This window comes from Neomonachus schauinslandi, chromosome 14 (genome assembly GCF_002201575.2).
Source record: "Neomonachus schauinslandi chromosome 14, ASM220157v2, whole genome shotgun sequence".
NCBI lineage: Eukaryota > Metazoa > Chordata > Mammalia > Carnivora > Phocidae > Neomonachus > Neomonachus schauinslandi.
In genome coordinates, this window is record NC_058416.1 from 47,428,284 (window position 1) to 47,455,745 (window position 27,462).

The window sequence follows — 27,462 nt, forward strand, 5'->3', positions numbered from 1 at the left end:
AATAGCACCTTCTTCATCAACTTGTTGTGAGGATTAATTGGATTAATATATGAAGAGCAGTGAAACAGTGCCTAGCACACAAGTTAAATGGCTCGTAAGTGCCTTTGGGCCCCACTGGGTTGGGGCTGCTTCTAGAGGCAGGATGACCTTGGGAAGCAAACCTACAAGCATTGAGTCAAGCACAGTTTTCCTGGGCCCAAAGAAATTTCAGGTATTTTACTTCAGGTCTTTGGGACCTCTTTGCTAAGGTCCCAACAATTGGAAGACAATAATTCTTTGCATTTGATTGCATAGTGCTCCACATAATAGTCCCCTTTCCGATCTTCACAGCAAACCTGTAAGATTGGTGACGGTTATGAGCCGCCATTCACAGAGAGCAGAACTGCTCAGCACAGTTAAGGAACGTGCTCCACGTGCAGTCAGGCTCAGTGTGCACATTGATTGACAGCCTCGCGAGTTCTGAGGATCAGAACCCGGGACTCCTGACCTCCCTGCCACACCCTGCCCCACCTCTGTTCTACCTGACCGTGGAAACTTGGCATTGAAGTAAGAGATGTGGGTTATAAAGGATGAATGGGAACCACACTGCGTTGGGCCTTTACTTTCTATCATAGTGCTGAGGGCTAAGGAAAGGGAACTGAGACTCCAGACCCCGTCCTGTTAGTCATGCTGGAGTTGTGATTTGTTGACTGGGTTTCTGTTACTCCAGTGGGTGACTTGCCAGAGTACCCCAGGCCTGGACCTGCTTGCTCTTTGGGTCTGTTGAGCATTCTGTGAAGTCTAGGGTGGGGTCACTTAAATTTAAATGACATGTATCAGCAGTTATGCCCCCTTCTTAGCAAAAAAGGCAAAAAAGCCTTTTCAAACATCAGTAGATGAATAATTCCTTTCAGTTGGAAAACTGGAGTTTTGGAAAGAGCAGTACTTTCCCTGGAATCGCTAGGTTCATGGCATAATTGCTGCAATTCTTTGTAAATAAAAATGGTGGTGGAATTTTGCAACTTCTTGCCAAAGGTTTGATATGTGGCATTGTTGACTACTTGTCACTTGCTCCTTTGTATAATTTCCCTTCCTTGTGACCTAAACATATGACTTTTAGTGAGTCCAGATAGGGTTAAGTCATAGTTTCTGTTTTAAAATACCTGAAGAATGAGGGGTGGCTCAGTTGGTTAGGCATCTGACTCTTGGTTTCAGCTCGGGTCGTGATCTCAGGGTTGTGGGATGGGGCCCCATGGCAGGCTCCACAGTCAGTGTGGAGTTTGCTTGGGATTCTCTCCCTCTCCCTCTGACCTTCCTGCGCTCGCGCTCTCTCGCTCTCTCTCTCAAATAAATAAATAAATTTTAAAATATCTAAAGAATGAATTCAAAGTAATCCCGACCCCTTCAGTTCCCCGCACATACACAGCCCAGCCTCCTGCGAGCTGTTTTTTTCTTTCATGTTTTTAGCATTTCAGGGGCCTGTAGTGAGATTTGTATCTTGATGCTGGGGACCAGCAGACAGACTGACCTCCTTGTATACGTGCTGGTCATGTGCCACTATGCTGGAGGGAATTCACTCTGTTGCTTCTATCCAGATTTCTTTTTAATGGCTTTTCCATGGGGTGCCTTGGGAGTCATGATTGCTTCTTGATAGCTTTTGTTTCCCTGTGGGACAGATGATTGCAAGCCCCTGCTGGCCCGTGGCCCTGGCCAACGTGGCCGACCTCGCTGATGTGCTGATTCACACTGCACCCTCCTCCCCTTCCAGCCTTGTGACTCTCACGTGGGAAATATGAGTGACTCTTGAGAAACCTCTACTGAAGAGTTGAACATTTTTCTTTTGAGATTGCTGAGGTGGTTTTCCTTAAAGTTAGCACATGCCTTGCTTTCTACTTAAATCTCAAGGACGAGGTGTTTATTCTTGTTCCTTCTTAGGGTTTGTGGGTGTTTTGGGTTTTGCTTTTCATGTTACTAATGATGTGCTGATATTAATAATCTAAATATATATGGAAATGTTCCTTCGTTATTTGGAGCTTATATAGTTTCTTATGCATATGTACAAAAATAGTGCCTTAATAATTGCAGATTCACATATTATCTTGCTTTCTTTCCTCTACACTGATTCTTAGTGATCCCTACAGGGAGCTTCCCTTCATCAGCAAATTAGCAGGAAGTAGAAATCATGTAAATAATTTCTAGGACCTTCCTTCACTGACTGACTTGACAAGGCCATTTTGGGCATCTGGTCTATTTTAATATTTTTTCGAAACGTTAACTACCCAGGGCCTCTTGCTGCCACTTCATTTTGCGGGTAATGTTGGAAGGTCGTGTACTGGTGCTTTCGCTGTTGAAATTTCCTTTAGCCTTTGAGGCCCTGATGGATGACATTTTGTGTCGTCTCTGTAGGTGTTGGCACGGTCCTGCGTGTGGTATGGAGAGTGTGGAATTGCATCTGGAGACAAGAGGTACAACTGCCAGTACTCGGGGCCACCAAAACCCTTGCCGAAGGACGGGTATGACTTAATGCAGGTAAGTTTGTCGTCCCAGGCACTGGGAACACAAAATGCTAATCCAAGATCCTCTGTAATGATCCCGTAAATATCTCAGTGGGGTGGGGCTGAAACTAACAGGCTTAAGTCTTATCCCAAATGCTTATCTGGGGCACACAATGGCACAGAAGATAATATAACTCTGGGGCTGACTTTTTGCCTTTCTCATAGTTTCCTCATAGCAGGTTACTATTTAGGGACTGATCTTGGTACCTCAAATGTTGCTCTTTGCAACTTCTTATTTTTTTTTTTTTTTTAAGATTTTATTTATTATCTGACAGAGACACAGTGAGAGAGGGAACACAAGCAGGGGGAGTGGGAGAGGGAGAAGCAGACTCCCTGCTGAGCAGGGAGCTCGACCCGGGCTCGATCCCAGGACCCTGAGGTCATGACTTGAGCCCAAGACAGACACTTAACTGACTGAGCCACCCAGGGGCCCCAAATTTGAAAACCTTTTAAAAGAATCCTGCAAGAACTTTGCAAACACGTTTCTTACTCTTGCGTACCTAAAAAAGGACTGTGTGAATAAAATTCCCTTATTTCATTGAGAAATGTGTGTCCTTATTTGACTTTCTGCTGTGATAACCATGCTTTCTCACCCAAAAGGAGCTCTGCCCAGGATTCTTCTTTGACAACGTCAGCGTGTGCTGTGACGTGCAGCAGCTGCAGACCCTGAAGGACAGCCTGCAGCTGCCCCTGCAGTTTCTGTCCAGGTAGGCTGGCCGCCTGGCACGCACACAAAAACGGGTTTGGAGCACTTGTTAACCAGGGACATTCTGATTGCCTCCTAAAAGTTAGTTTTCATGTTATTTCAAGAAAGCAATCTTAGGACTTCTCAGAAATCAAGCATAATTTCTCGATAAAGTAATAGTTGGCTGACATCGTTTTCTTCCCAGTGCCATGCAGAGCTGAGGCATGGGCTTCCTCTAGGTCGCCCCCCCCCCCCGCCCCCAAGGGTGTCTGCACTGTGGAGTGGGTCCTTTCACTCTCGAGCCTCTGGGTGCTCTGCAGAGGAGGAGAGGTTGTTCTGGTGGTCCTGCCATGTCTGTGACCTGAGACCCTCCTCCACAAGGTCCTCTGTGTGGCTGTCCTCCCCTCCCCACCCCTGGATGGCACGTGGTTCTCTCCCCCTGCAGTGACATGAGATGCTAGAGTCCCAGTCCTCCTTAGAGCTGGCCTTTGGTAGCTGTTAACAAGATTGTTCTGGCAGAGTTGGCTGGGTTTGTCAAAATTAGTCCACCGTCCAGGCCATTCTCTATGACCAGGGCCGTGAAAAGGGTTGCATGATAGATGTTCTTCTCGAAGCTTACCCAGCAATTCTCAGATGTGCAGAAGAACAAGCTGGTGGGGGTCTGTAGAATAGCACCTCATGGTATCGTTCTAAATTTTTCACTGAAGCATCCTGATAAAGGTGGGTGGGAGGGACATGGGAAGAGGGGAAGCCCTTCTCTGTGCACATATCATGGCGGGTGACAGGACAGTCGGCATCCACTAAGGAAACCCTGCTTCTTCCCAGAAGTTTAAATTGGCAATACAGGGTGGAAACCACCCCTAAACTGTCCTTTTAGGACAGCATGCCATATAGGAGATCAATAAGTTGAGAACCTAATCAGTCTAGCATACCCCCTAGAGGGCTAGTGGATATTGATGGAACCATCATTCAGTCAGAATACATTTATTTAGCACCCACTCTAGATGAGGCATTATGGACATAAGGATAACCAAGATCAGAGGATAACCAAATTTTCCCCATGTCATCAGCTCTATTTTTAATAGCAAATAATGAGAAGCTAAGGAATATTGTGCATCTGTCGAAATCGATGATTGCGGAGATTAAACGTAGTAACATGGCAAGAGTTTGTGATCCATAGCACGTGGTAGAAATCTGCACCCCAGGAGCAGTTTCCATTAGGATGGTGTAATTGTGGTTCCTGTGCTTGTCACGGTAAAGCACGGGACTCCTGAAAGCGGGTCAGTGTGCATGTCTGCTCCCTCACTAGACCAGGGGCATTGAAGGCTGGGACCACCTTCCCTGTTCTGTGTCCCTGGCACCTGCATGGGCTCAGTCAAGAGTGACTACGATTTGGTTGTGCTGCGGGAATGCAGGTCTAATGAAGCAGCAGCTTTTGCAGATAACAGTGAACCCAACAGGGGAGACAGTTCTGCCACCCAATAAGTCAACATTAGGAGCTTCAGCCATGAACCTGAAGGAGAGCAGACAGCTTGTAGTTCTCATGAAAATCCGTGTGCTTCTGCAGTGCATACAGCCAGAGAACACCACCACTGTCCTTTAGCCTCTCAAGCCCTGGGGAAATCCTCTTGTGTTTAGAGAGGGCCAAGGGATTACCTGGGGCTTGAAGAAAGCCCTTCAGTAGGAAGGTGAACATTCTAACGTGTGAATCTCATTTTTCCCTTGTTTTTCTTCTTCGTAAGAATTGTCAGCGTGACGGTCCCTAGTCCCTTTAGCTTCAACACAAAACATGTCCATAAATTACAAAGCACAGAATTCAGAAAAGCATTTTTCTCTTTCTGAAATTATACCTCGACAACATATGTGTAATAATTAGGGCAGTTTTTTAAAGAGATCTCTGATTTTAGGTTTAGAATGGCTGGGTTAAAGATGTCTGTAGGTAATTTGTCACTTTATAATAGATTTTAAATGTTCTTTATCATAAGTCATGTTTTTGCTGGCCCTGTTTGTGAGATCAGACAAAATACAGTTTACTTTTTCTTTAGATGTGCATCCTGTTTTTATAACCTAATGAACCTGTTTTGCGAGCTGACATGTAGCCCCTGGCAAAGTCAGTTTCTGAATGTTACAGAAACTGAAGATTATGTTGATCCCGTTACACACCAGACGAAAACAAACGTAAAAGAATTACAGTACTATGTCGGAGAGAGTTTTGCCAATGGTGAGTAAACTTCTAATTATTTCTTTTTTTGTAGTTGGTATCAGGACAGTGGATTCAGTTGTTCCTTTCAGTTGTCAGCTGTATGAAAATGATAATTTTTAGTTCTGTTGGCCATGAAACACGAGTTGCTGCTTCATGTGTATCTAGGACTTGAGCTACAGCCCATAAAACAATCTCTTTAAAGTATTTGCTTAGCTCCTTCCTAACTGTAAGTTCCCACATAGAAATTTTTAGTGCATGTGTGTTTATTTCTGTACATTTTGGAAGCCATTAGAACTTTGTTTCTAGTGGACGTGAATTGTGTAACTTCACAAGTTTTTGCAAAACCTGAGAAGAGGGTGTGGGAGGGTAAAGTAGAGGAGGGGAGATTTGACTCTGAAGAAACACATTACCATAAGAGAGAAAGAGAAGAGAAGAAACACATTACCAGCAGGAGAAAGAGATCTGTAACACCTAGAAATCATGGGACAATCTGAGAAAGACCATCTAGCGTTTGTTGAAAATGATTGAAATGAAAGAGTTCTGATGTTAAGGATGTTAAGGGCAGTGAGGCTTGTTTTATACTGTAATGGTGGGTACAAGTCATGATGCATTTGCCAAAACTCATAGAATGTACTACACCTAGTGTGAACCCTAAAATAGACTATGGACTTCAGGTGACAGTGATGTGTTATCATAGGTTCTTCAGGTAACAAATGCACCGCTTGGGTGCTGTTGATAGTGGGGAGGTTGTGCTTGTGTTGAGGCAGGAGTTATATGAGAATTCTGCTCGGTTTTACTGTGAATCTAAAACAACTCTTTTAAGAAGTCCATTAAAAAGTAAAGAAATAGGGGCACCTGGGTGGCTCATCAGTTGAGCGTCTGACTTGGGCTCAGGTCATGATCCCAGGGTCCTGGGATTGAGCCCTGCCTCAGGCTCCGCACTCAGAGGGGAGTCTGCTTCTCCCTCTGCCCCTCCCCCAACTCATGCTCGCTCGCTCTCTCAAATAAATAAAATCTTTAAAAAATAAAAAATAAGTAATTGGAGGCACTAAATGCTAACTAAGAGGAGAATGGATAAATACAACGGAGCATAGTCACAGTCTATAATAGAATACTTAAAACTGTTAGGGGCGCCTGGGTGGCTCAGTTGGTTAAGCGACTGCCTTCGGCTCAGGTCATGATCCTGGAGTCCCGGGATCGAGTCCCGCATCGGGCTCCCTGCTCGGCAGGGAGTCTGCTTCTCCCTCTCCCACTCCCCGTTTGTGTTCCCTCTCTCGCTGTGTCTTTCTCTGTCAAATAAATAAATAAAATCTTTAAAAAAAAAAAACAAAAAAAAAAACAAAACTGTTAAAATGTATGAATTATGTCACTCAACTTGAATGACTTAAAAAATTGAAAATAAGTTACAGGTTATATGTAGCATGTTGTTTACATTAAATAGTACTGAATATCTGTGGATACAACATATCATGAAAGTGTACAAACCTGCATAGGAAAGATAAACATCAAATTCAGGTTGTGGTTTACCTTCAGGAAGGGTGATTATTCGTAGGGAAGGGTATTCAGGGGAACTTCAAATAGGTGAATTGTATGGTAGGTGAATTATATTTCAGTAAAGTTGTTAAAAAAATCCATATGTAAATAAGCATGGAAAAACTATAAAACTCCAAGACAAGTATCTTAAAAAGAAGTAGAAAAAAGATAGAAATCGTTTTAAAAGAATGCCATTTGGAGATTTTCTTACCAGCAGTGACAGAGGCCAGAAGGCAGTGGAATCATCATAGTTCTAAGTCACTCTACCCGAACTGCGTTTCAAGAGTGAGGGTAAAACACGATGAATTTATTAAGTATCTCCTTAAAGTTTAGGGAGGAAGGTCCTGGGAAGTTTCTAATAAGTAGGTGTGGTGTCTAAATGGGGTGTCTCTTGATCGGATGGGGGCCCTCAAATGTGGGACAAGGACCAGCTGGAAGCTGGTGGCAGGGGCAGTGAAAAAAAAAATCACCTGAGGCAGAACAAAGGGGAGGGTGGGGGGGTGGGGGAACAGCAGGCTGGGCGGCCGAGGAGAGGCTGACTGCAAAGAGGCAGTGGGTGGGGGCTGTTTTTAGAGGGGGAATATGAGGAGGTATGGCGAGTATGGAATTCTCCCTTTTTTGGTAACTGTGCCTGGTTGTAAGTAGCCCATTGGTCCGTTAGTGTTTATGGATATTTGGAGGTGGGTCACCTGATGGGCCCTTTCTACTTGCCGCTGCTCAAGCCTGTGTGCCTGAAGGCGGCCTCTGCAGTAGGGACTGGTAAATGAATGTTAATACAGGACCCATTACTACTACTTTTTTTTTTTTTTTTAAAGATTTTATTTATTTATTCATGAGAGAGAGAGGCAGAGGCAGAGGGAGAAGCAGGCTCCCCACCTAGCAGGGAGCCCGATGCAGGACTCCATCCCAGGACCCTGAGATCACGACCTGAGCCGAAGGCAGACGCTTAACCATCTGAGCCACCCAGGCGCCCCCATTACTACTGCTTTTTAATGTGCAAAAGGTCATTGACATTGTCCCATGTTTTGTGTATTGTCTTTATGTGTATTAGAAGGAGCCAAAAGAGAGGGTCCATATTAGGTCATTCACATGTGGTCTGTGCCCTAAAACCAGTTTCCTCCGTAAGTTCCAGACTCTTCAGCCATAGGGCTTCCTGCCTCAGATTTCTGGAACCAGCTTCACTGGCTGAAAAGGCACCAGGGTTCGTTCTTCTCCTTTCTCAGCCTTCGTACATTCGTCTCTGCAGTGGTGATAAGACTCCTCTGAGCTACGTGGGATGACGTCAAGCCTTTCCCGTGTCTTTTCTCTGTTTAAGTCACTTGGAATCTAGCCCAGCATATTATGGGCAGGGTGATAAGTCTGTGTCGGGGGTAATCTGCCCCGAGTGTTTACTGTGTCTCGCCCACCAGCCCATGACTTCTGAGCGCGGTGCAGATGGCCGCGCCCGCATTCAAGGAACCTTTTGTAAGTTCTCCCCCAGTGACTAAAGCAATGTGGTGTTTCAGCCCTTTCCCCTCCTTCCTCTGCCAGCCATGTACAACGCCTGCCGGGACGTGGAGGCCCCCTCCAGTAATGACAAAGCCCTGGGGCTCCTGTGTGGGAAGGACGCCAAAGCCTGCAATGCCACCAACTGGATCGAGTACATGTTCAATAAGGACAACGGCCAGGCGCCTTTCACCATCACACCCATTTTCTCAGGTAGACTGCCAGGTTTGGCGCGTTTATGATGTGGCTTTAGAGCCCAGGAACCTTAGTCTGCAACAGGAAGATAAACAAATTCAGATAACTAGTTCCTGGACTTTCTCTCCAGTGAGAGAGGTAACTAGAACATTCTCTCCCCACCCCCTGGTTAATTTAGGGGCTGGCAGTGAGCACGGAGGAGGAGGAATTGCCTTCAGGTGCTGCTACCCAATTGAAAGAATGAGCCTGGGTTTTTGTTTTGTATTTTTTAAAAGCCAGAGCATTAGGGAGGCCTTTTAAGGAGCCCCGCAATCCGGTTAGACTCACTCCTTGATGGAGGTTTACTGTGGAATGTGGGGTACTCCGATCTCAGGGACTTGTGCTCGAAGTTATTGGAAGGAACTCAGACTTTTACAGGACGAGGCAGCAAAACATCGTGTGATCAGATGGAAGCCTCTGATCCTTTTTGCTCTTACGGTGGTGGTCTGTGTGTCACCAGTGCTCCATCACTGGGTTCCAATATCATCGAACGCACACTTTGTCATTTGTTTTACTGAGCTATTCACTCAAGCCCATGCTCCCTGCAGATCTTCCGGCCCATGGGATGGAGCCCATGAACAATGCCACCAAGGGCTGTGATGAGTCTGTGGACGAAGTCACGGGGCCATGCAGCTGCCAGGACTGCTCGGCCGTGTGTGGCCCCAAGCCCCAGCCGCCGCCCGCTCCAGCTCCCTGGAGACTCTTGGGCCTGGACGCCATGTACGTCATCATGTGGACCACCTACATGGCGTTCTTGCTCGTGTTTTTTGGAGCATTTTTTGCCGTGTGGTGCTACAGGTGAGCAGTTTTGTGTGATCCCCAGGGTGAGGAGCATAGGTGATCCAAGTGGCACTCCCAGCTTTCGCCTGGCAGTCCTTGGTTAATTAAACCAAGAAACAAGGATCACGTGAATACACTCCATGACTGCTTATGTCCTATAGTTAATTAGTAAGCAGTCAAAGACCTGGTTAGACATTTGAACATTTGAAGTTGGTTTCATTGATTTATTCAAAACGATGAGTGAGTTTTATTTTTATTTATTTATTTTTTTAAGATTTTATTTATTTATTTGACAGACAGACACAGTGAGAGAAGGAACACAAGTAGAGGGAGTGGGAGAGGGAGAAGCAGATTTCCCACAGAGCAGGGAGCCCAATGTGGGGCTTGATCCCAGGACGCTGAGATCATGACCTGAGCCGAAGGCAGACGCTTAACCGACTGAGCCACCCAGGCGCCCACGATGAGTGATTTTTAAAGCACTGTGCATTACCCACCCATTCTTTAACAGAAAGTCTTAAGAGCTGAATCTGATTCAAATCTAATTAAATGCAGTACTGTCTGCAGTCCTTTTAGATATTCGCATCTTGATTAGGAAGTACGTTTTCTTTATCTTTTTGTTTTGAAATAATGTTAGACTTACCAGGAAGTTGCAAAAATAGTAGAATTTATATATATCCTTTATGCAGCTTCCCCTAATGTTATGACTTATGTCACTCACAGTATGTAATTACCAGAACCACAAAAATGACGTTGGTGTTAGCTAAACCACACACTTTGTTCAAGTATCACCAGGAAAACCTCTGCTGCCCTTGTTCTGTTTAGGACCCACTCCACATTCACCTTCTGTTCATTACTTTCCCCCAGTCTGTGACAGATTTTCTGGAATTTTTTTATGGCCTGGACACTTTTGATGAGTACTGGACAGTTTTGTAAAATGTCCCTCAGGCTTTATCTGATCAGATCTTTATCTGATCTCGCGATCAGATTGAGGTTATGTGTTTGTGACAGGAGTATCAGAGAAGTGATGCGTCTTTCTCAGCATCTCGTTTCGGTGCTACACGATCTCGATAGGTCTCTTCACTGGTGATATTAACTTTCGTCACTGGGTGAAGAGGGTGTCTGCTGGGTTTCTCTCCTGTAGAATTGCGGCTTCTCCCTTTGGAGTTGATCAATATCCTAAGGGAGATAGGTCAAAACTGGGCTGATACCTTGTTTCTCCTAAAACTGTCCACTGATTGTAGCATCCACTGGTGGCTCTTGTCTGCGGCGGTTACTGCTGTGGTGTTTGCCCGATGGTGATTGGTGGTTTGGTTGTATTTCTTCTACCTTTACTAGTTGGACTTACTCTGTACACACAGTTATCCTTCCTGCTCTACTTCATTATTGATTCAATTATATTTATATCATGGACTTTTTTTTTTTTTAGTTTTGTCGGCTCTATCCAACACTGTCCTTTGTTTTGTTGCTCAGATTTTTCCAGTTTTGACCATTGAGAGCGCCTTCTGGTTTGACTCCTGTGTTTTGTTTTGTTTTTAACATGCCCCACCTTTCTCAAGCGTGTACTTAGTTTCTGGAATCACAGATGTTCCAGACTCATCTTGTATTTTCCCTGCCCCAGCCCTGGAATCCACCTCGTCTACAGGGAGCCCTCGTTCCTTGTGTTGTAGACTGATGTTTAGAATGGTGCTCTAGGCACTAGGTATGCGAATTGCCGTTCGCCGCTTTTAAAGGACCTGAAGTTTTAAACCTAAATGAAGGCTACAAGGTGAAACTATCCTTTATTAATCTGTTTTTTAAATACCTTCTTAGGGGCGCCTGGGTGGCGCAGTCGGTTAACATATGACTCTTGATTTCGGCTCAGGTCGTGATCTCAGGGTGGTGAGATTGAGCCCCACATCGGGCTCCGCCCTCAGTGTGGAGTCTGCTAAAGTTTCTCTCTCCCTCTGCCCTTCCCCCTGTCTCTGTGCTCACGCTCTCTCTTGCACTCTCTCTCTCAAATAAATAAATCCCCCCGCCCCCAAAAAATACCTTCTTAAATTTTCTCCTGAGAGTGGTGAGCAGGACTTAGAGCAAGGGAACCTGTGGGGGGGCGGGGGGGCAGCGGTTCAGGAGGAAGAGGACAGAATGAGGAAGTAAGCTTTTAATGGGGTTACGGGACTGTTAGAAAAACAGCCTCATTATGTCAGAGGTCCACTGATACTACTTATGTGCTTTTATTTTTCAGAAAGCACTATTTTGTCTCCGAGTACACGCCCATTGATAGCAACATCGCTTTCTCTGTAAATGCCAGTGACAAAGGTAGGCGCATCTATACTTACACGGTTAGGAGTGCATGGGCTCCAGTGTTGGTTTCCTCCGCAAGCGTCTATGCACCGGTCTGGGCCAGGCAGTGTGCCCATGTCAAGGACACGGCTGTGATCCAGACAGACGGGTCCTGGCCGGGCTGGCAGACGGGAACAAGTCCTGAGTAACCGTAGTAGGACAGTTAGGCACGGGGGCAAGAGCCGGAGGGGCTGGTGGAACAGGCGGAGAGCAGGTGTAGCCACAAAGCTGGCTGGGACCCGCTGTGGACAGAGCGCTCAGAGCACTGTGCCCCTGAGCGAGCATCGCTCCTCGGGCAGGGGGGGACGGCTGTCACAGTGGGCAGGCAAGCAGGGTGGCTTCCTGAGCAGGTAGGTGCTGAGGGTCGGGGTGGGGGGAGCAGCGCAGGACCCCGTGCCACCCCTGGTGCGGGCACAGTGCCCGCCCATGTGGCAGTAGCTAACGCTTTCCCTGTTCCGGCTTTCAGGAATGGCTTGGCTCTTAACCTCCACCCTCCCTTCCTCTCCCACTCTTCCAGGGGAGGCGTCGTGCTGCGACGCGCTCAGTGCGGCATTCGAGGGCAGTCTGAGGCGGCTCTTCTCCCAGTGGGGCTCTTTCTGCGTCCGAAACCCAGGCTGCATCATCTTCTTCTCCCTGGCCTTCATCGCCACCTGTTCGTCAGGCCTGGTGTTTGTGCGGGTCACGACCAACCCAGTGGACCTGTGGTCCGCCCCCGGCAGCCGGGCGCGCCTGGAGAAAGAGTACTTTGACACGCACTTTGGGCCCTTCTTCCGCACGGAGCAGCTCATCATCCAGGCCCCCCACACCAGCGTGCACACTTACCAGCCGTACCCCTCAGGGTCCGACGTGCCCTTCGGGCCCCCGCTCGACGTAGGGATCTTGCACCAGGTAATGTGCTCTTAGCAGAAATCAGTCCCGGGAGTCCAGGGGTGTGCTAACTGGCTTTTCCATGGGGACCAGTTCTGCCTGGTGTCAGAATGAGGCTGAACGTAGTGGGAAAGCTTGAAAATCTCAACAGTGAAAAAAGGAAAGGTGCTTTTCGTTTACTTTTTCAAGAAAGTAAATGGTGGATGTTGAACTTAATGAGAAATGGACTGTAGACTGCTTGTGTATTTACTTCATATAGCAGGGCTGGCTTCTTTCTTGAAATTGAGACGAACATTTCTCCATTGAAGCAGAATGTATAATTTACCTTAGTAAATTTTTCCCTTGGTAATTGAAAAGTAATGTGCCAGGACCCCAAGGAATGAAGCCTCTTATGCTGTGCTGGGGGTCCAGGAAGGAGCTACTGCTGACCCCCCCTGCAGGAATGAATTTATCATTGCCTGAATGTGGGCCCCAGCCTGCCTTTGGTAAGAGGTGCATTTGGAATGAGATCCATCCCGTTCTCTTACAGAGGCCTTGAAGCCTTCCCATTTTCCCTGGTCACACTTGCCCTGGAGAACTCTGTCTATGAATAAATGGCATCCCACGGATTTTTTTTTGATGAGCAGTTGCACAATCACGTGATTTTTCTTTGAAATATGGCTCTTGCCTACAGAAAGTCTTTTATCTTAAGAAACATCAAAATGGTCTCAAGACTTCAGAATTTTTCCTTTTTTTTTTTTTTTTTAAGATTTTATTTGTTTATTTGACAGAGTGAGAGCGTATAAGCAGGGGGAGTGGCAGGGAGAGGGAGAAGCAGACTCTCCGCTGAGGCTGAGCAGGGAGCCCCATATGGGATCACGACCTGAGCCAAAGGCAGACGCTTAGCCGACTGAGCCACCCAGGCGCCCTGTAGCAGAATCTTTTCTCCACCCAATGACTGTTGCTTTTTCCCAACTTGTTCCAAAAGATGCACAATGTAGTCATTTACCTCCCGAAACGTATTCTGTGTTAGGAAATACGGGCATATATGTAAGTTTGACTGTAGCACAGAGCAAGGAGTAGCGGGCGTTTTGTTGGTAAGAGGGTGTGATCGGGAGGTCCGGGCACATCGGCCCTGTGGTTCACCGCTGTGGGGGGGCAGGGAGGGGGGGATGTTTGTGTGTCCTGCACTGAGTTCTGTCCTGGTGACAGTGTCCCCTGCCACCTCTCGGACGCCTCTCAGCAGGGTCTCTCTCCCAGCTAGCTGTCTCTAAGAGGGGGCTCCTGGTGCCGTCAGATACGTTACCACAGCACGTCTTAGTCCTCTTCCTTGTGTGAGGAAGCATTTTCCCCAAATACTTTTTATCTTCTGACCTGTCAGGGCAATAACGATTAGTCACAATCTGAGAGAAATCTGATGTGTTTCTGGATTTGTTTTTAAAATCTTCTTTCAGGTTCTTGACTTACAAACCGCCATTGAAAATATCACCGCGTTTTATAACAATGAGACCGTGACACTTGAAGACATCTGCGTGGCCCCCCTCTCACCCTATAACAAGAACTGCACCATTATGAGCGTGTTAAATTACTTCCAGAACAGCCATTCCATGCTGGACCACAAAATAGGCGATGACTTCTTTGTGTATGCAGATTACCACACGCACTTGCTATACTGTGTACGGTACGTGGCGGGAGATGGTCATTCATTCATCCCACTGACCTGGGAGCACTTGCTGTCGCTACACACGGTTGTTCGTGCCAGAGACCCAGCAGTGAGCACACAGCATGTCCCTGCCCTGCGAAGCACACGTTTGAAAGCAGGGAGACCGGCACTGAATAAATAGATGTATGCTCGTGCCAGGTAGAGATGAGAGCTTTGGAGAAGTTAAGCCCGGCAAGGAGATGAGTGCAGTGGGGGTGTGCCGCTTTAGATGGAGTGGACACCTGCTCGCACGGAAAGGAGAGGAGGGAGCCTGTGAATATCGGAGGGAAAAGTGTTCCAGGTACACAGGCCACAAGTACAAAGGTCCTGGGGTGGGAGTGTTCATAGTGTATAAACTGAGCCTTTAACTCATGCCTGGAATGAAAACACATAGTTGCATCTGCCATACCACCAGTGGTATCGTAGTACAAAAACAGAAGCCTGTAGTGCTTTTTCCTGTCTTAAAAATAGGAATTTATACCATGATATCAAATTGTTTTTAAAATGTTGGGGCACCTGGGTGGCTCAGTCAGTTAAGCTTCCGGGTCTTGGTTTCAGCTCAGGTCATGATCTTGGGGTTGTGAGAAGAAGCCTCATGTCAGGCTCCACATTCAGTGTGGAGTCTGCTGGAGATTCTCTTCCTTTCCCTCCGCCCCTCTCATGCATTCATGTACACACATACACCCTGTCTCTCTCAAAATAAATGAACGAAAATGTGCAGTGTCCCCTTGAGAAGTGAGGGTAGGATTGGTGCGCAGTTCAGACTGGAGGGCGCTGAAGCGGCTTCCCGTTGGAGGCCCATCTAGCTGGGCAGGCTGCAGTTATCATTTGCATTAGTCACAGTGCTTGGTGACTGTGACGTGACGTTTAGGTCTGTGCCCATGGCAGGGAGAGCAGCCTGCACTTGATAGGCCTGCTGTCCCTGAATGCACTCACGTGGCCTGGAGACAGTCGTTCGGCCAAACAGCCACCATGGCTGTTGGGTCACTTTGGGGACAGAGAAATTATTCCTTGTCATTTTTTAAAAAGATTTTTTGTTTATTTTAGAGAGGACGAGAGTGTACATGCGAGTCGGGGGAGGTGCAGAGAGACTCTTTCGAGCAGACCGGCTCGATCCCACAACCCTGAGATCATGACCTGAGCCAAAGCCAGGAGTCAGATGGCCAGCTGACTAAGCCACCCAGTGCCCCTATTCCTTGTCACTTTTGAGTGTGCTGTCAACTAACCACATCTCTGGAGCCAGCCACTCTGACCTCTGGTCTGGTCTGGTGGCCTTAAGCTCTGTTCTGTTTTTGTTACTGGGATGTGATCTTGAGGTGCTTAGGCTGCATTTGCTTTGTTTCCTAAAACAGTAATGGCATGCCCGTATACGCTAAACCAGCGTTCTCCACAGGATAGATGGTACAGGGCGGCCATGGGCAGTTTGAAAATTGAAAAATTGGGCGCCTGGGTGGCTCAGTTGGTTAAGCGACTGCCTTTGGCTCAGGTCATGATCCTGGAGTCCCTGGATCGCATCCCGCATCGGGCTCCCTGCTCGGCAGGGGGTCTGCTTCTCCCTCTGACCCTCCTCCCTCTCATGTGCTTTCTCTCATTCTCTCTCTCTCTCAAATAAATAAATAAAAATCTTAAAAAAAAAATTGAAAAATTAATATTCTTCAATTTTTATATTTAAAGGGAAAAGCTGTTTACTTTCTGTCTTACAAAATGGAAGTCAACAAGATTTTGGCAGAGAGGATGATGCAGGAGACTAGTGTTTTATCCAAGGGGAGATGGGTTCAGGTCGGTGCAGAAACGCTGCTGTGGGCCGCTTCGCTCCCACCCGCGGATCTCTGCACTTCCGTGTCTCCGGCTCTCACCTCCCTCCCCAGCTTTTCGTGGGCTTTTCCCCCAGAGGTCCTGCGGGCCTGGTAAACCCGGCGCACCCAGAACCAAGCACAGATCTCCTTCTTCCCCCGTATCCCCTGTATCGTGTGATGGCACTAACATCTACCAGTTACTCAAACTCAAGGCTGTATCTCTTCGTCCTTCCTCATCCTTACCTCCCTTATGTAATTCTTACGGATTTTAGCCTCTGGATGAGCTCTCAAATCCATGATGTGGTGGCAGGGTCCCATGTGTGGGCTGATGGGACTTGGCCTCTGGCTACATCCCTGCAGCCTGTTTGCCCCACGCGGGTGGCCTGACCTCCAGTCGGAGCCCATTAGCCACGGGCTCTGAAGGGCCGAGCTTCGGCTCATCTGTGAGAACCTTCCTGAGTGCCCAGCAGAGGTCTGGCTCAGGATGTGTTCTGGAATGCTGGTCCCCCCACTGGCTGTCTTCACAGCACCACCCTTGCCTGGACCCTTGCACGAACCTGACTGGTCTGCGGGCTTTTCCTCCCCTTTCCTTCCCACTTCTAGACCTTCTTCCATTTTACCACCTGAGTTATCTGTGTAAAACAGCTCATGACATCCTTTTCCCCCAGGTCTCTAATTGCTCCCCAGTGCCTGAAGGGTAATAATCCAAACCATGCAGCAGGGCACTTAATCCTTTTTTTCATTGTCTGTCCCTCACCCTTTCCAGCCCTGTCCCTTCCCTCAGAAGTCCTCCTCTTTGTAGGCGCCCCATGCTCTAGACAGGACTTGGTGTGGCTCCTCACATGGCCATCTTGTTGCTCTCTTCTCCCACGTCCCTGTTCTCATTCTTTCTTCTCTTCCCATGTTGCGGTTGTAAGAGCACCTTCAAACCACCCCCCAGGTGAATCCCCCCCCAGCCTTAGAGACCTGCTTCCGTACAGCCTCCTCTTTTTGGCGACAGTCTTCTCTGTGTGTTAGCTGCTCCCTTGTCTGCGCCATGCACCGTGTGAGCTCTGTTCCCGTGTGCGCCGTGCGCTGTGCCGTACTGACCGCATCGTGCTGGGTTGGCGTGAGTCTGGCTCCCAGAGGCACATGCTGGACCGCATTACTCACCTAAGGAACCACAGGGCCCACATGGTACTTAGGATATCATCGGCGTCTTTAAGTGTTCGTTGTGTAAATGTTTAGGTCTTTGTGATGTCTTGAGGCTTGTTCTAACTGGGAGGTGTTTTCTAAACCACTTCACAGGGCTCCTGCCTCTCTGAATGATACCAGTTTGCTCCATGATCCTTGCCTGGGTACGTTTGGTGGGCCAGTGTTCCCGTGGCTTGTGTTAGGAGGCTATGACGGTAAGTAAGAGAAGCTTCTGCTTTTCCTGTTAGATAAAGTAGTCTTGGTTTTGTCACTAAGAGTCAAGTGGTAATTATCCCAAGTGTAGGCTTGCTTTGGGCTTTGGCTTTGGGTTTCCTTCTGGGTTTAAAAGAAGGAGATGATGCACACTTTGGGAAGCCGTCAAAAGCCAAGGATTTTTCACCAGAATATTGCATTTGTGCACCTCCACATAACTCATTGTTCAGTTTCAAGGAGTTCAGGGAGCCCTTAGGGAGTCTGTGGACCTCAGGTTAAGAACATCTGTGGGGCTCCTGGGTGGCTCAGTCGGTTAAGGGTCTGCCTTCGGGATTGAGCCCTGTGTCCGGCTCCCTACTCAGCAGAGAGCCTGCTTCTCCCTCTCCCTCTGCCTGCCACTCACCCTGCTTGTGCTTTCACGCTCGCTCTCTCTCTCTCAAACAAAATCTTAAAAAAAAAGTCTGTAATGGGAGTGATACGATATGTGAGATATGGGAAAAAAGAAAGTTGTTCTGTGTTTTCTTCCTAAACCAGTTGGTTAAGAATTGAGACACTTCTGAGGGGGAGGAGCAGTGCGTTTGCTCTTTGCTGGTTGGTTCCTGTAGCACCTGGAACAGACTGTACCAGGTATGGTGGGGTCATGATTCAGGTGACAACTTTGGCATCAGAAGCCCAATTATAGGCAGCTCAACAGGTTTTTCTCCAGCTCAAGGAAGAGGCCAATTAGATGTTGTTCTCCTCACCCAATGGGAAGGGATAAGTCCTACCTATATTTAAATTTTACTCTGCCTCATAAAATGCCACTTCTGATCCGTGGGGAAAAGCTGGTGTCACCAACTGGCAAGCCACAGCCATCAAAATTAAATTTGATCTCTACCTTATTCCTTCCATCCACATAAACTCCAGATGTGTCAAAAACAGATGTGTAAGAAGTGAAGCTATTAAAGATCTAGAAGAAAATACGGGAGGAATTTTCAGAAATAATTTTAAAATGGAGAAGGCATTTTCTAAGCGAGACACAAAAAACCCAGAAGCCACAAAAGGAAACATTGATGAATTTGACTACATAAGAATTTAAAATTCCTATGTGGAAAAGAAGCATCATAAACTTAAAAAAAAGGGGGGGGGCAACTAAACCAGAGGGGGAAGAAAAATAGTACACATAATGGATAGCGTGTCCTTGATATATAAAGGGCTCTTATGAAAAAAAGAAAACGCCGGCAACCCAGAAGAAAAGTGGGCAAAGCCATATGAAAGTTAACAAAAGAACAAATACACAGGGCTGTTCATTATATGGGGGAAATGCCTAACCTCACTCCTAGATAGTGAAATGCACCTCACTTCAGTCTTTGTACCTAACACAGGGGCAAAGACCTAAGAGTTTGATAAACCCTCTGTGGGCGAACATGATAGGGACCCCATTGTTGGCGGGAGTGTAAATGGTTCCTAGAATGTAAACTCCAGGAAGGCAGGGATTTTCCGCTTTTGTTCACTGATACATATCCAGAGTACCTAACATAATTAATGCCTGGCACGAAGCAGGGTCTCAGTAAATGTCTTGCTGAATAAAGAAATGAAAAAGAGGATAGCCTCTTTGAAGGGCAGTTTGGGGGAATTTATCAAAATTACAATTGCACATACCTTTTGATTCAGGGCTTCTACTTATAAGAATTGATTCTCCAAATTTGTACTTCACACATGAAAAGTATTTCCCAGGTTATTCTTTGTAGTATTTTTGTTTATAATTTTAAAAATTGCAAAAATGTCCATCACCTGGAGATTGGTTAAATTATACTAGAAAATAAGATACAGCAGAAAAAAAGCTCTTTATGTCCTGAAATGGAGCCATCTCCAAGATACAAATTAAAAAATGTAATGTGCAGGACAGCGTGTTGCTAGTCAGTTGGGCGTCTGCCTTTGACTCAGGTCATGGTCCCAGGGTCCTAGGATCGAGCCCCGCATCGGGCCCCCTGCTCGGCTGGAAGCCTGCTTCTCCCTCTGCCTATCGCTCCCCCTGCTTGTGTACTTGCGTGCGTGCTCTCTCTCACAAATGAATAAAATCTTTATATATATATTAAACTATATAAATATTTATATTATATTTTTAAAAGAAGGAAAGGGCAAGAGTATATGTGTTTGCTTGAGCATGCATGGAGTGTCTCTGGAAATAGTTCAGATGGTGGGGAGGAGAACTAAGAGCATGGAACGAGGACTGGGGAAGGAGAGTCTACATGGATCACCTTTCTGCTTGAAATTTTTACCACGCACATGCTACATAGTTAAAAAAAGAAGTTACTCATCCTGAATGAAACTGCCCATGTCAGATTCTAGAGCATCCTTTTTATTCATTAACTGAACTGCACAGACACTATGTCAGTGAACTGGTTTTTGTTCTTAGAGCATAGGCTACAGCCCCCGTGAGAAATCAGTCACCTCGTGGTCTCGGGGTTTTCCCTCGTGTTTATCTAATTTTCTGCCTGCTTCTCATCTTCTGGATGTCCCATTTTTCCCATTCTAGATCAAAACTACAATAATGCCACAGCCCTTGTGATTACCTTTCCTGTCAATAATTACTACAACGATACAGAGAAGCTCCAGAGGGCCCAGGCCTGGGAGAAAGAGTGAGTTGCTGTCTTTGTTCTGTGGGAAGCTGGGCGCTAATAGAATGCACTGAAACTTCATTCAGCTAAATTAACCAACAACAGATCTAAGTCATTTTTTTTCCTGCTTGGTACTAATGATGCTAAGAAAAACGTCTATAAGGCAGTTCATCCGTAAACGTTGTGTGAATAGATAACCCTGCACAGGAATGCGAAAGTCTACATTCCGTGCACCCATCTCTCACAGCAAGCCACCGGGAGCAAGCTGGATGCACATTAGTAAGGGACACGCACGGTAGGAAATCCTGGGGTCACTAAAGATAGGTGAATAGATGATTCCAGATGAAGGACATAAAAGCTGCAATCAGCATGCCTAGGGAAATATATGCTGTACATGCTGTCCATCCCTAGAAAAATCTCAAGCACGGGACCCGGGAAATCGTTAGGGCAGAGGAGGACAGGACACTTTGACCCTTTATACCTTTCAGTGGTTTTTGTTTTAACAGCTTTGTTGGAATATAAATCCCATACCGGACATTTCACCCAATTAAAGCGTGATCCAGTAGCTTTTAGTGTATTCATTGATATGCAACTGTCACCACAGTGAATTTGAGAACTTTTGTGTTTTTTAATCTCAAAAAGAAACCCCATCTCCTTTAGCTATCACCCCCCATCCTCATCCTCCCACCTCCCAGCCCTGCGCACCCATTGATCTACTTTCTGTCTCCATATGATAATTGTATTCTGGACGTTTACTTGAATGGAAGCATATACGCGGACTTCTGTGTCTGGCTTCTTTCACGTAGCGTGTTTCTAAGGTTCATCCAAATTACAGCATGTATCAGTACCTCATTCCTTTCTATGGCTGCATAATGGTTCATCCTGTGGATATGCCTCATTTTTATCCATCATCAGTTGATGCACATTTGGGTGGTTCCTACCTTTTGGTCATTATGAATAATGCCTCTGTAGACATTCATATACAAGTTTTTGTGTGAACTTTAATACGTTTCCATTTCTCTCGGATATATACCTAGGAGTAGAATTGCTGGGTCATATGGTAACTCTTGGAAGAATTGCCAGATTGTTTTCCACGGTGGCTGCACCGTTTTACATTCCCACCAGCCTATATGAGGGGTCCTATTTCTCCACATCCTCATGAACACTTGTTATGTGACCTTTTGGTTCTGGCCATCCTAGTGGGTGTGAGGTAGTATCTCAGTGTGGTTTTGATTTGCATTTCCCTGATGGCTACTGATTTCAAGCATCTTTTCTTGTGCTTGCTGGCCATCCGTATAACTATTCCTATTCTTTGCCCATTTTTAACTGAATTATCTGTATTTTTACTGTTAAATTATAAGAATTCTTACATGTTCTGCAAGTCTACTGTCAGCTATATGATTTCCAGATTTACAGGTATTTGCTCCCAGTTTCTTTGTTTTGTTTGTTCTGTTTTCTCACTGGTGCCCACTGAAGCACGAGTTTTTAGTTTTAAAGTCCAATTTTTTAGTTTTTTCTTTTGTTGCTCAAACTTTTGGTGTCCTATCTGAGAAACTATGGCTTGATCCAAGGACATGGCAATTTATGCCTGTGTCTTCGGAGGATTTTAGAGTTCTAGCTCTCAAACGTGAGTTCATTTTTTCATGTAATGTGCTAATCCAGATGATCCTGGGCCATTTGTTGAGATGACTCTTTCTTTCATTGAATAGTCTTGCCACCTTGTCGAAAATTAGGTGACCACAGATACATGGTTTCTTTTGAGACTCTTGGTTGTGTTCCTTTGATCTTCTTGCCTGTCCTTATGCTTGTACTGCACTGTCTTGATTACTGTCATTTTGTAGAAAGTGTGAGATCGAGAAGTGTGTGTCCTCCTCCTTTGTTCTTCTTGAAAAAGAAGGGTTTAGCTCTTCTGGGCCCCTTTCAATTCCAAATGTGAATTTTAGAATTAGCATATCTTTTGTGGTGTGTGTGTGTGTATATATATATATATATATATATATATATATATATATATATATACAATGGAATATTATGCAGCCATCAAAAGGAGTGAGATCTTGCCATTTGCAACGACGTGGATGGAACTGGAGGGTGTTATGCTGAGCGAAATAAGTCAATCAGAGAAAGACATGTATCATATGACCTCACTGATATGAGGAATTCTTAATCTCAGGAAGCAAACTGAGGGTTGCTGGAGTGGGGGGGGTGGGAGGGATGGGGTGGCCTGGTGATAGACATTGGGGAGGGTATGTGCTATGAATTACGTAAGACTGATGAATCACAGACCTGTACCTCTGAAACAAATAATACATTATATGTTAAAAAAAAAAAAAGAAGAAGATAGCAGGAGGGGAAGAATGAAAGGGGGGAATCGGAGGGGGAGACGGACCATGAGAGACGATGGACTCTGAAAAACAAACTGAGGGTTCTAGAGGGGAGGGGTGGGGGGATGGGTTAGCCCAGTGATGGGTATTAAAGAGGGCACGTTCTGCATGGAGCACTGGGTGTTACGCACAAACAATGAATCATGGAACACTACATCAAAAACTAATGATGTGGGCGCCTGGGTGGCTCAGTTGGTTAAGCGACTGCCTTCGGCTCAGGTCATGATCCTGGAGTCCCTGGATCGAGTCCCGCATCGGGCTCCCTGCTCGGCAGGGAGTCTGCTTCTCCCTCTGACCCTCCCCCCTCTCATGTGCTTGCTCTCTCTCATTCTCTCTCTCAAATAAGTAAATCTTTAAAAAAAAAAAAAAAAAACTAATGATGTAATGTGCGGTGATTAATGTAACAATAAAAAATTTTAAAAAAAAGAATTAGCGTATCTTTCTATGAAGAAGTCAGCTGGGATTCTGATAGGGATTGCATTGAATTTGTAATCAACTTTTAAAAGTTTGTTCTATGAGCATATATCTTTATTATAATATGCTTCATTTAGAAATCCTTTTTATTTATTTTTTTAAAAGATTTTATTTTTATTTATTTGACAGAGAGAGACACAGTGAGAGAGGGAACACAAGCAGGGGGAGTGGGAGAGGGAGAAGCAGGCTTCCCGCAGAGAAGGGAGCCCGATGTAGGGCTCGATCCCAGGATGCTGGGATCATGAGCCAAAGGCAGACACTTCACGACTGAGCCACCCAGACGCCCCTAGAAATCCTTTTTAGTAAAAAAGAAATGAGACCATGAACCAACTTTTTTTTATAATGGAATGCTTCACGAATTTGCTTGTCATCTTTACGCAGGACTCATGCTAATCTTCTCTGTATCATTCCAGTTTTAGTATATGTGCTGCCGAAGCCAGCACCACGAGCCAACTTTTAAACTTGTCCTAAACTTGTTTCAAGTGATAGAAACTTCAGCATGTCTGGAACTTTGTAATCTGGGGTTGTCTCACCTTCTGGTCTCCAGTGTCAAAAATCCTAATATAGGGTACAGGTTAAGTAAGCATGGCTTTTGTGTCCTAGAGGTTGGGAAGGCGTTTCTCACTTAGCTGTCACTAAGTTTTAACTAAGAATATAAAATTTGTTCACACTTTTAGGTTTATTAATTTTGTGAAAAACTACGAGAATCCAAATCTGACCATTTCTTTCACTACTGAGCGAAGTATTGAGGATGAACTGAATCGTGAAAGTAACGGTGATGTCTTCACTGTTCTGATCAGCTATGCTGTCATGTTTCTGTACATTTCCATAGCCTTGGGCCACATCAAAAGCTGTAGCAGGTTTCTAGTAAGTGGTGTGTGTGTGTATGTTGGAGAGAAATGACAGTGCACAGCATGATATCATATTTTTGCCTCTACTTTTTTGGGGGGTGGGGTGGGTAGAAGGGCAGAGGGAGAGAGAAAAAGAAAATCCTGAGCAGGCTCCACGCCCAGCTGGAGCCTGACACTCGATCTCATGACCCTGAGATCATGACCTGAGCCGAAATCAAGAGTCAGATGCTTAACCAACTGAGCCACCCAGGCGCCCCTGCCTCTACTTAGTTAATCCTAAATCATTAGGTTCAAAACTAGCTTACATTCCCCTGTTTTCATTGTATGTAATATTTTCTGTTTCCTGCATGTGTTTTCTTCAGTTCCAAATTTTGGGTTTATTTTAAACTTAGAATTTATTCCCCACAATCCAGTTTTTCCTAATTTGGCTACACCATCACCTAAGAATTGAAGCCCGTAAAACTTGTTGCCAGGGAAGACCTAGAACATTTTTCATATCTTTTCTCAAACTCGGAGAGGACTTTGAACTCCAAATCGGCTGTACCCAAAAAGAGGTAAAATGAGGACCTTTTAGTCATAAGAGAGATGACAGTCTGACGATTTGTCTTTGTTGCATGTCTTAGGTGGATTCTAAAATCTCCCTTGGTATCGCCGGGATCCTCATTGTGTTGAGCTCAGTGGCGTGCTCATTGGGCATCTTCAGTTACGTTGGGATCCCCCTCACCCTCATTGTGATCGAAGTCATCCCATTCCTGGTGCTGGCTGTCGGTGTGGACAACATCTTCATTTTGGTCCAGACCTACCAGGTATGTTTCCATAGTCTCACAGAGCTTGCCGTCGGACCAAGTAGTGGGCTCCATTAATGGCAGTTCCGCTCCATGCAGAGTACTTGTGAGTGTGGACAGTGAGACAGCTTTGTTTCCTATTCTCTGTGTTGCTGATTGGTGTCCATAACTTGTTCGGGACATTTTGACACCAAGAAGTTCATCCTTCTCTTTGGGGAAATAGGAATAAAGTGAGAATTGCGTTTTAAAGATTTTTTTTTTTTTTTCAATGAGAGAGAGAGAGAGAGTGCATGGACAGTCAGGCTCCATGCTGAGCACAAAGCCCGACTCGACTCGATCCCAGGACCCTGAGATCATGACCTGAGCTGAAACCAGGAGTCAGACACTTAACTGAGGCACCCAGGTGCCCTGAGAATTCAGTTTTAAGTATGTGTTTAAGAAGGGCTTGCGTGCTTGTGAAAAATATTTTGGATACAACTGTTATTAAAATGAGTCTCCAATAGTGTAGAAGAATCAAAGATTTGTCAGAGATGCCACTAAAAAGATAGGGCAGCATAGGGCCTGCTGATGTAGAAAATGGTCTCAGTCATGATTTTTTCTCTCCTGGTGGCCTTACTTGGAGACTCAGTGGCACAGAAGAGTGTCACTTAATGGTCCAGCCACCTGCAGCCTGCGTTCTGTGTATTTTCCTGATAAGATGATCCAGTCTTCCCTTGAGCTTCTCACCTGTTACCTAGCTCCGGGGTTTAGTGATTACCCTGGATGGATTATCATGACAAGTTTTGGTCCCGCATCAAAGTTTATCTACAATAAGTAGAAGCTCCTAATCATTTTTCATTACCAATGAGTTAACACAAAGCAACAAAGAAGCAAAGAGATGGCATTGTTGTTTAGAAATGTTAATGGCCCGGGGCGCCTGGGTGACTCAGTCATTAAGCATCTGCCTTCCCGCTCAGGTGATGATCCCAGGGTCCTGGTGCTCGGTGGGAAGCCTGCTTCTCCTCCTTCCTCTCCCCCTGCTTGTGTTCCCTCTCTCACTGTGTCTCTCTCTGTCAAATAAATAAATAAAATCTTAAAAAAAAAAAAAAAGAAATGTTAATGGCCCGTGTTTTGTTTTTTGTTTTTTTAAGCGCAATGAACGTCTTCAAGGAGAAACTCTGGATCAACAGCTGGGCAGGGTCCTAGGAGAAGTGGCTCCTAGTATGTTCCTGTCATCCTTTTCAGAGGCTGTAGCGTTTTTCTTAGGTAATTACTCTGAAGTCTACCAATCCCACCGTTTTCTGAGCCTGGGGGTAGAAGGATCTGGGTATCTGAATATGTCCCTTTGTGTTGCTTCCTTGTTTAAGCTTTGATCTGTAATCAGAAAATATCAGAGTGGACCACAAGAAAAATTAGTGGCAGTATCTTGGGTATCATTTTGGAAGTGTCCTTTTTTTTTTAGAGGGGGTAGGGGCAGAGGGAGAGAGAGACTCTTAAGCAGGCTCCACGCCCAGCGCAGAGCCTGATGCGGCACCCCATCTCACGACCCTGAGATCATGACCTGAGCTGAAATCAGGAGTCGGCTGCCCGACTGACTGAGCCACCCAGCGGCCCTCGTCTTTCTCATGTTGTTCATGACAGTGTGGATGTTGGGGTCCGGGCTGACAGATACCCTAGAACTCCTCTGCTGCTTTCCCTCTTTGGCACCCGTGGCAAATGTGGATCTTTGAAAACGGCATTCCCACATCCCCACAGGAGCCTTGCCAACACCCCACTCTGAGTGAAATCCACAGGCATAGACAGTCTTTCTCGGTCCACACAAATCATCGGGGAAGCAGCCTCATTAACGAGCCAAGGTCATTGGACCTCACCTCACTGCAAGGAGCCAGAATAAGCTGGAACAAAAGCCAGCGCTTCCTGTCTGTCTGTCTTCTGGAGAAGTCACCATGCAGCCCCACTAGCAGGGCTGTCTGCCCCCGTCTGCTGTGTGGGAACAGTAGGACGAGAAAACCGAGCGCGTCTCTGAGCAGGAGGCTGGATGAGAAATGCCGTCATTCCGCCTGGGCCACGGGCGGAAACGCCTCCGTGGGCTGCCGGCTCCTGTCACCCGGGGCTGCTCGTCGGGAGGCGGCGGGCTTTCAGAACAGACGCGTGCCAGGGTGCAGGTCCTCCTTTCCACAAAGCAGCGCACTTTCACCTGTGGTCCTTACACTTCCTTTTGATGGATGCAGGCGCAGAAAAAGTTATTTTCTCTTGTTTTCTCATCAGAAAATGTGGTGATAGTAGCAACCAATACTGTGTCTCAAGACCGGAATGACCCTGAATGGGGACAGGAGGAGCAGAGGGCCCAGGTCTACAAAAGGCAGTTACGTGTTGCTGGCCTGGTGCTGCTAGGTTCAGTTTCTTTCTTTTTTTTTTTTTTTAAATTTTTGTTTGTTTTATTTATTTATTCATGAGAGTCAGAGAGATAGAGAGAGGCAGCGGCAGAGGGAGAAGCAGACTCCCCGCCTAGCAGGGAGCCCGATGCGGGACTCGATCCCGGGACCCTGGGATCGTGACCTGAGCCGAAGGCAGACGCTTAACCGTCTGAGCCACCCAGGTGTCCCTCTTTTTTTTTTTTTTTTAAGTGAAGCTGTGAATCTAGATTTTTGTGTCGAGTCTCACTGTTAAGTATTGGCTACTTTTTTTTTTTTTTTAAGACTTTTATTTATTTAAAGAGAGAACGAGTGGTAGGGAGCGGCAGAGGGGGGGAGAGAGAGAGAAGCAGACTCCTTGCTGAGGAGGCAGCCCGACGCAGGGCTTGATCCCGGGACTCCTGGATCATGACCTGAGCCAAAGGCAGCTGCTTAACCAACTGAGCCACCCAGGCGCCCTCATATTGGC

General features: G+C 46.1%; 1 protein-coding gene and 1 non-coding gene across 3 annotated transcripts in view; one reads left to right on the plus strand and one right to left on the minus strand.

Annotated features, from left to right (window-relative positions):
- The window catches only part of NPC1 (NPC intracellular cholesterol transporter 1), a 48,555-nt gene that overhangs the window by 11,255 nt on the left and 9,838 nt on the right, over window positions 1–27,462 (plus strand). The window contains exons 2-14 of one of the 2 annotated variants that reach the window (XM_021686056.2): window positions 2,386–2,508; window positions 3,135–3,241; window positions 5,265–5,440; window positions 8,486–8,653; window positions 9,223–9,472; window positions 11,679–11,752; window positions 12,294–12,664; window positions 14,077–14,303; window positions 17,408–17,508; window positions 20,025–20,127; window positions 23,642–23,831; window positions 24,439–24,621; window positions 25,731–25,845. In XM_021686056.2, the coding sequence (XP_021541731.1) occupies window positions 2,386–2,508; window positions 3,135–3,241; window positions 5,265–5,440; window positions 8,486–8,653; window positions 9,223–9,472; window positions 11,679–11,752; window positions 12,294–12,664; window positions 14,077–14,303; window positions 17,408–17,508; window positions 20,025–20,127; window positions 23,642–23,831; window positions 24,439–24,621; window positions 25,731–25,845 (2,188 nt within the window). Of the gene's footprint in view, window positions 1–2,385; window positions 2,509–3,134; window positions 3,242–5,264; window positions 5,441–8,485; window positions 8,654–9,222; window positions 9,473–11,678; window positions 11,753–12,293; window positions 12,665–14,076; window positions 14,304–17,407; window positions 17,509–20,024; window positions 20,128–23,641; window positions 23,832–24,438; window positions 24,622–25,730; window positions 25,846–27,462 lie in introns of those variants that run through there. The other variant, XM_021686057.2, reaches the window with a different exon arrangement.
- Window positions 23,301–23,407, minus strand: LOC123326652. The gene has a single exon (XR_006541227.1). It is a non-coding gene; the product is annotated as a U6 spliceosomal RNA (small nuclear RNA).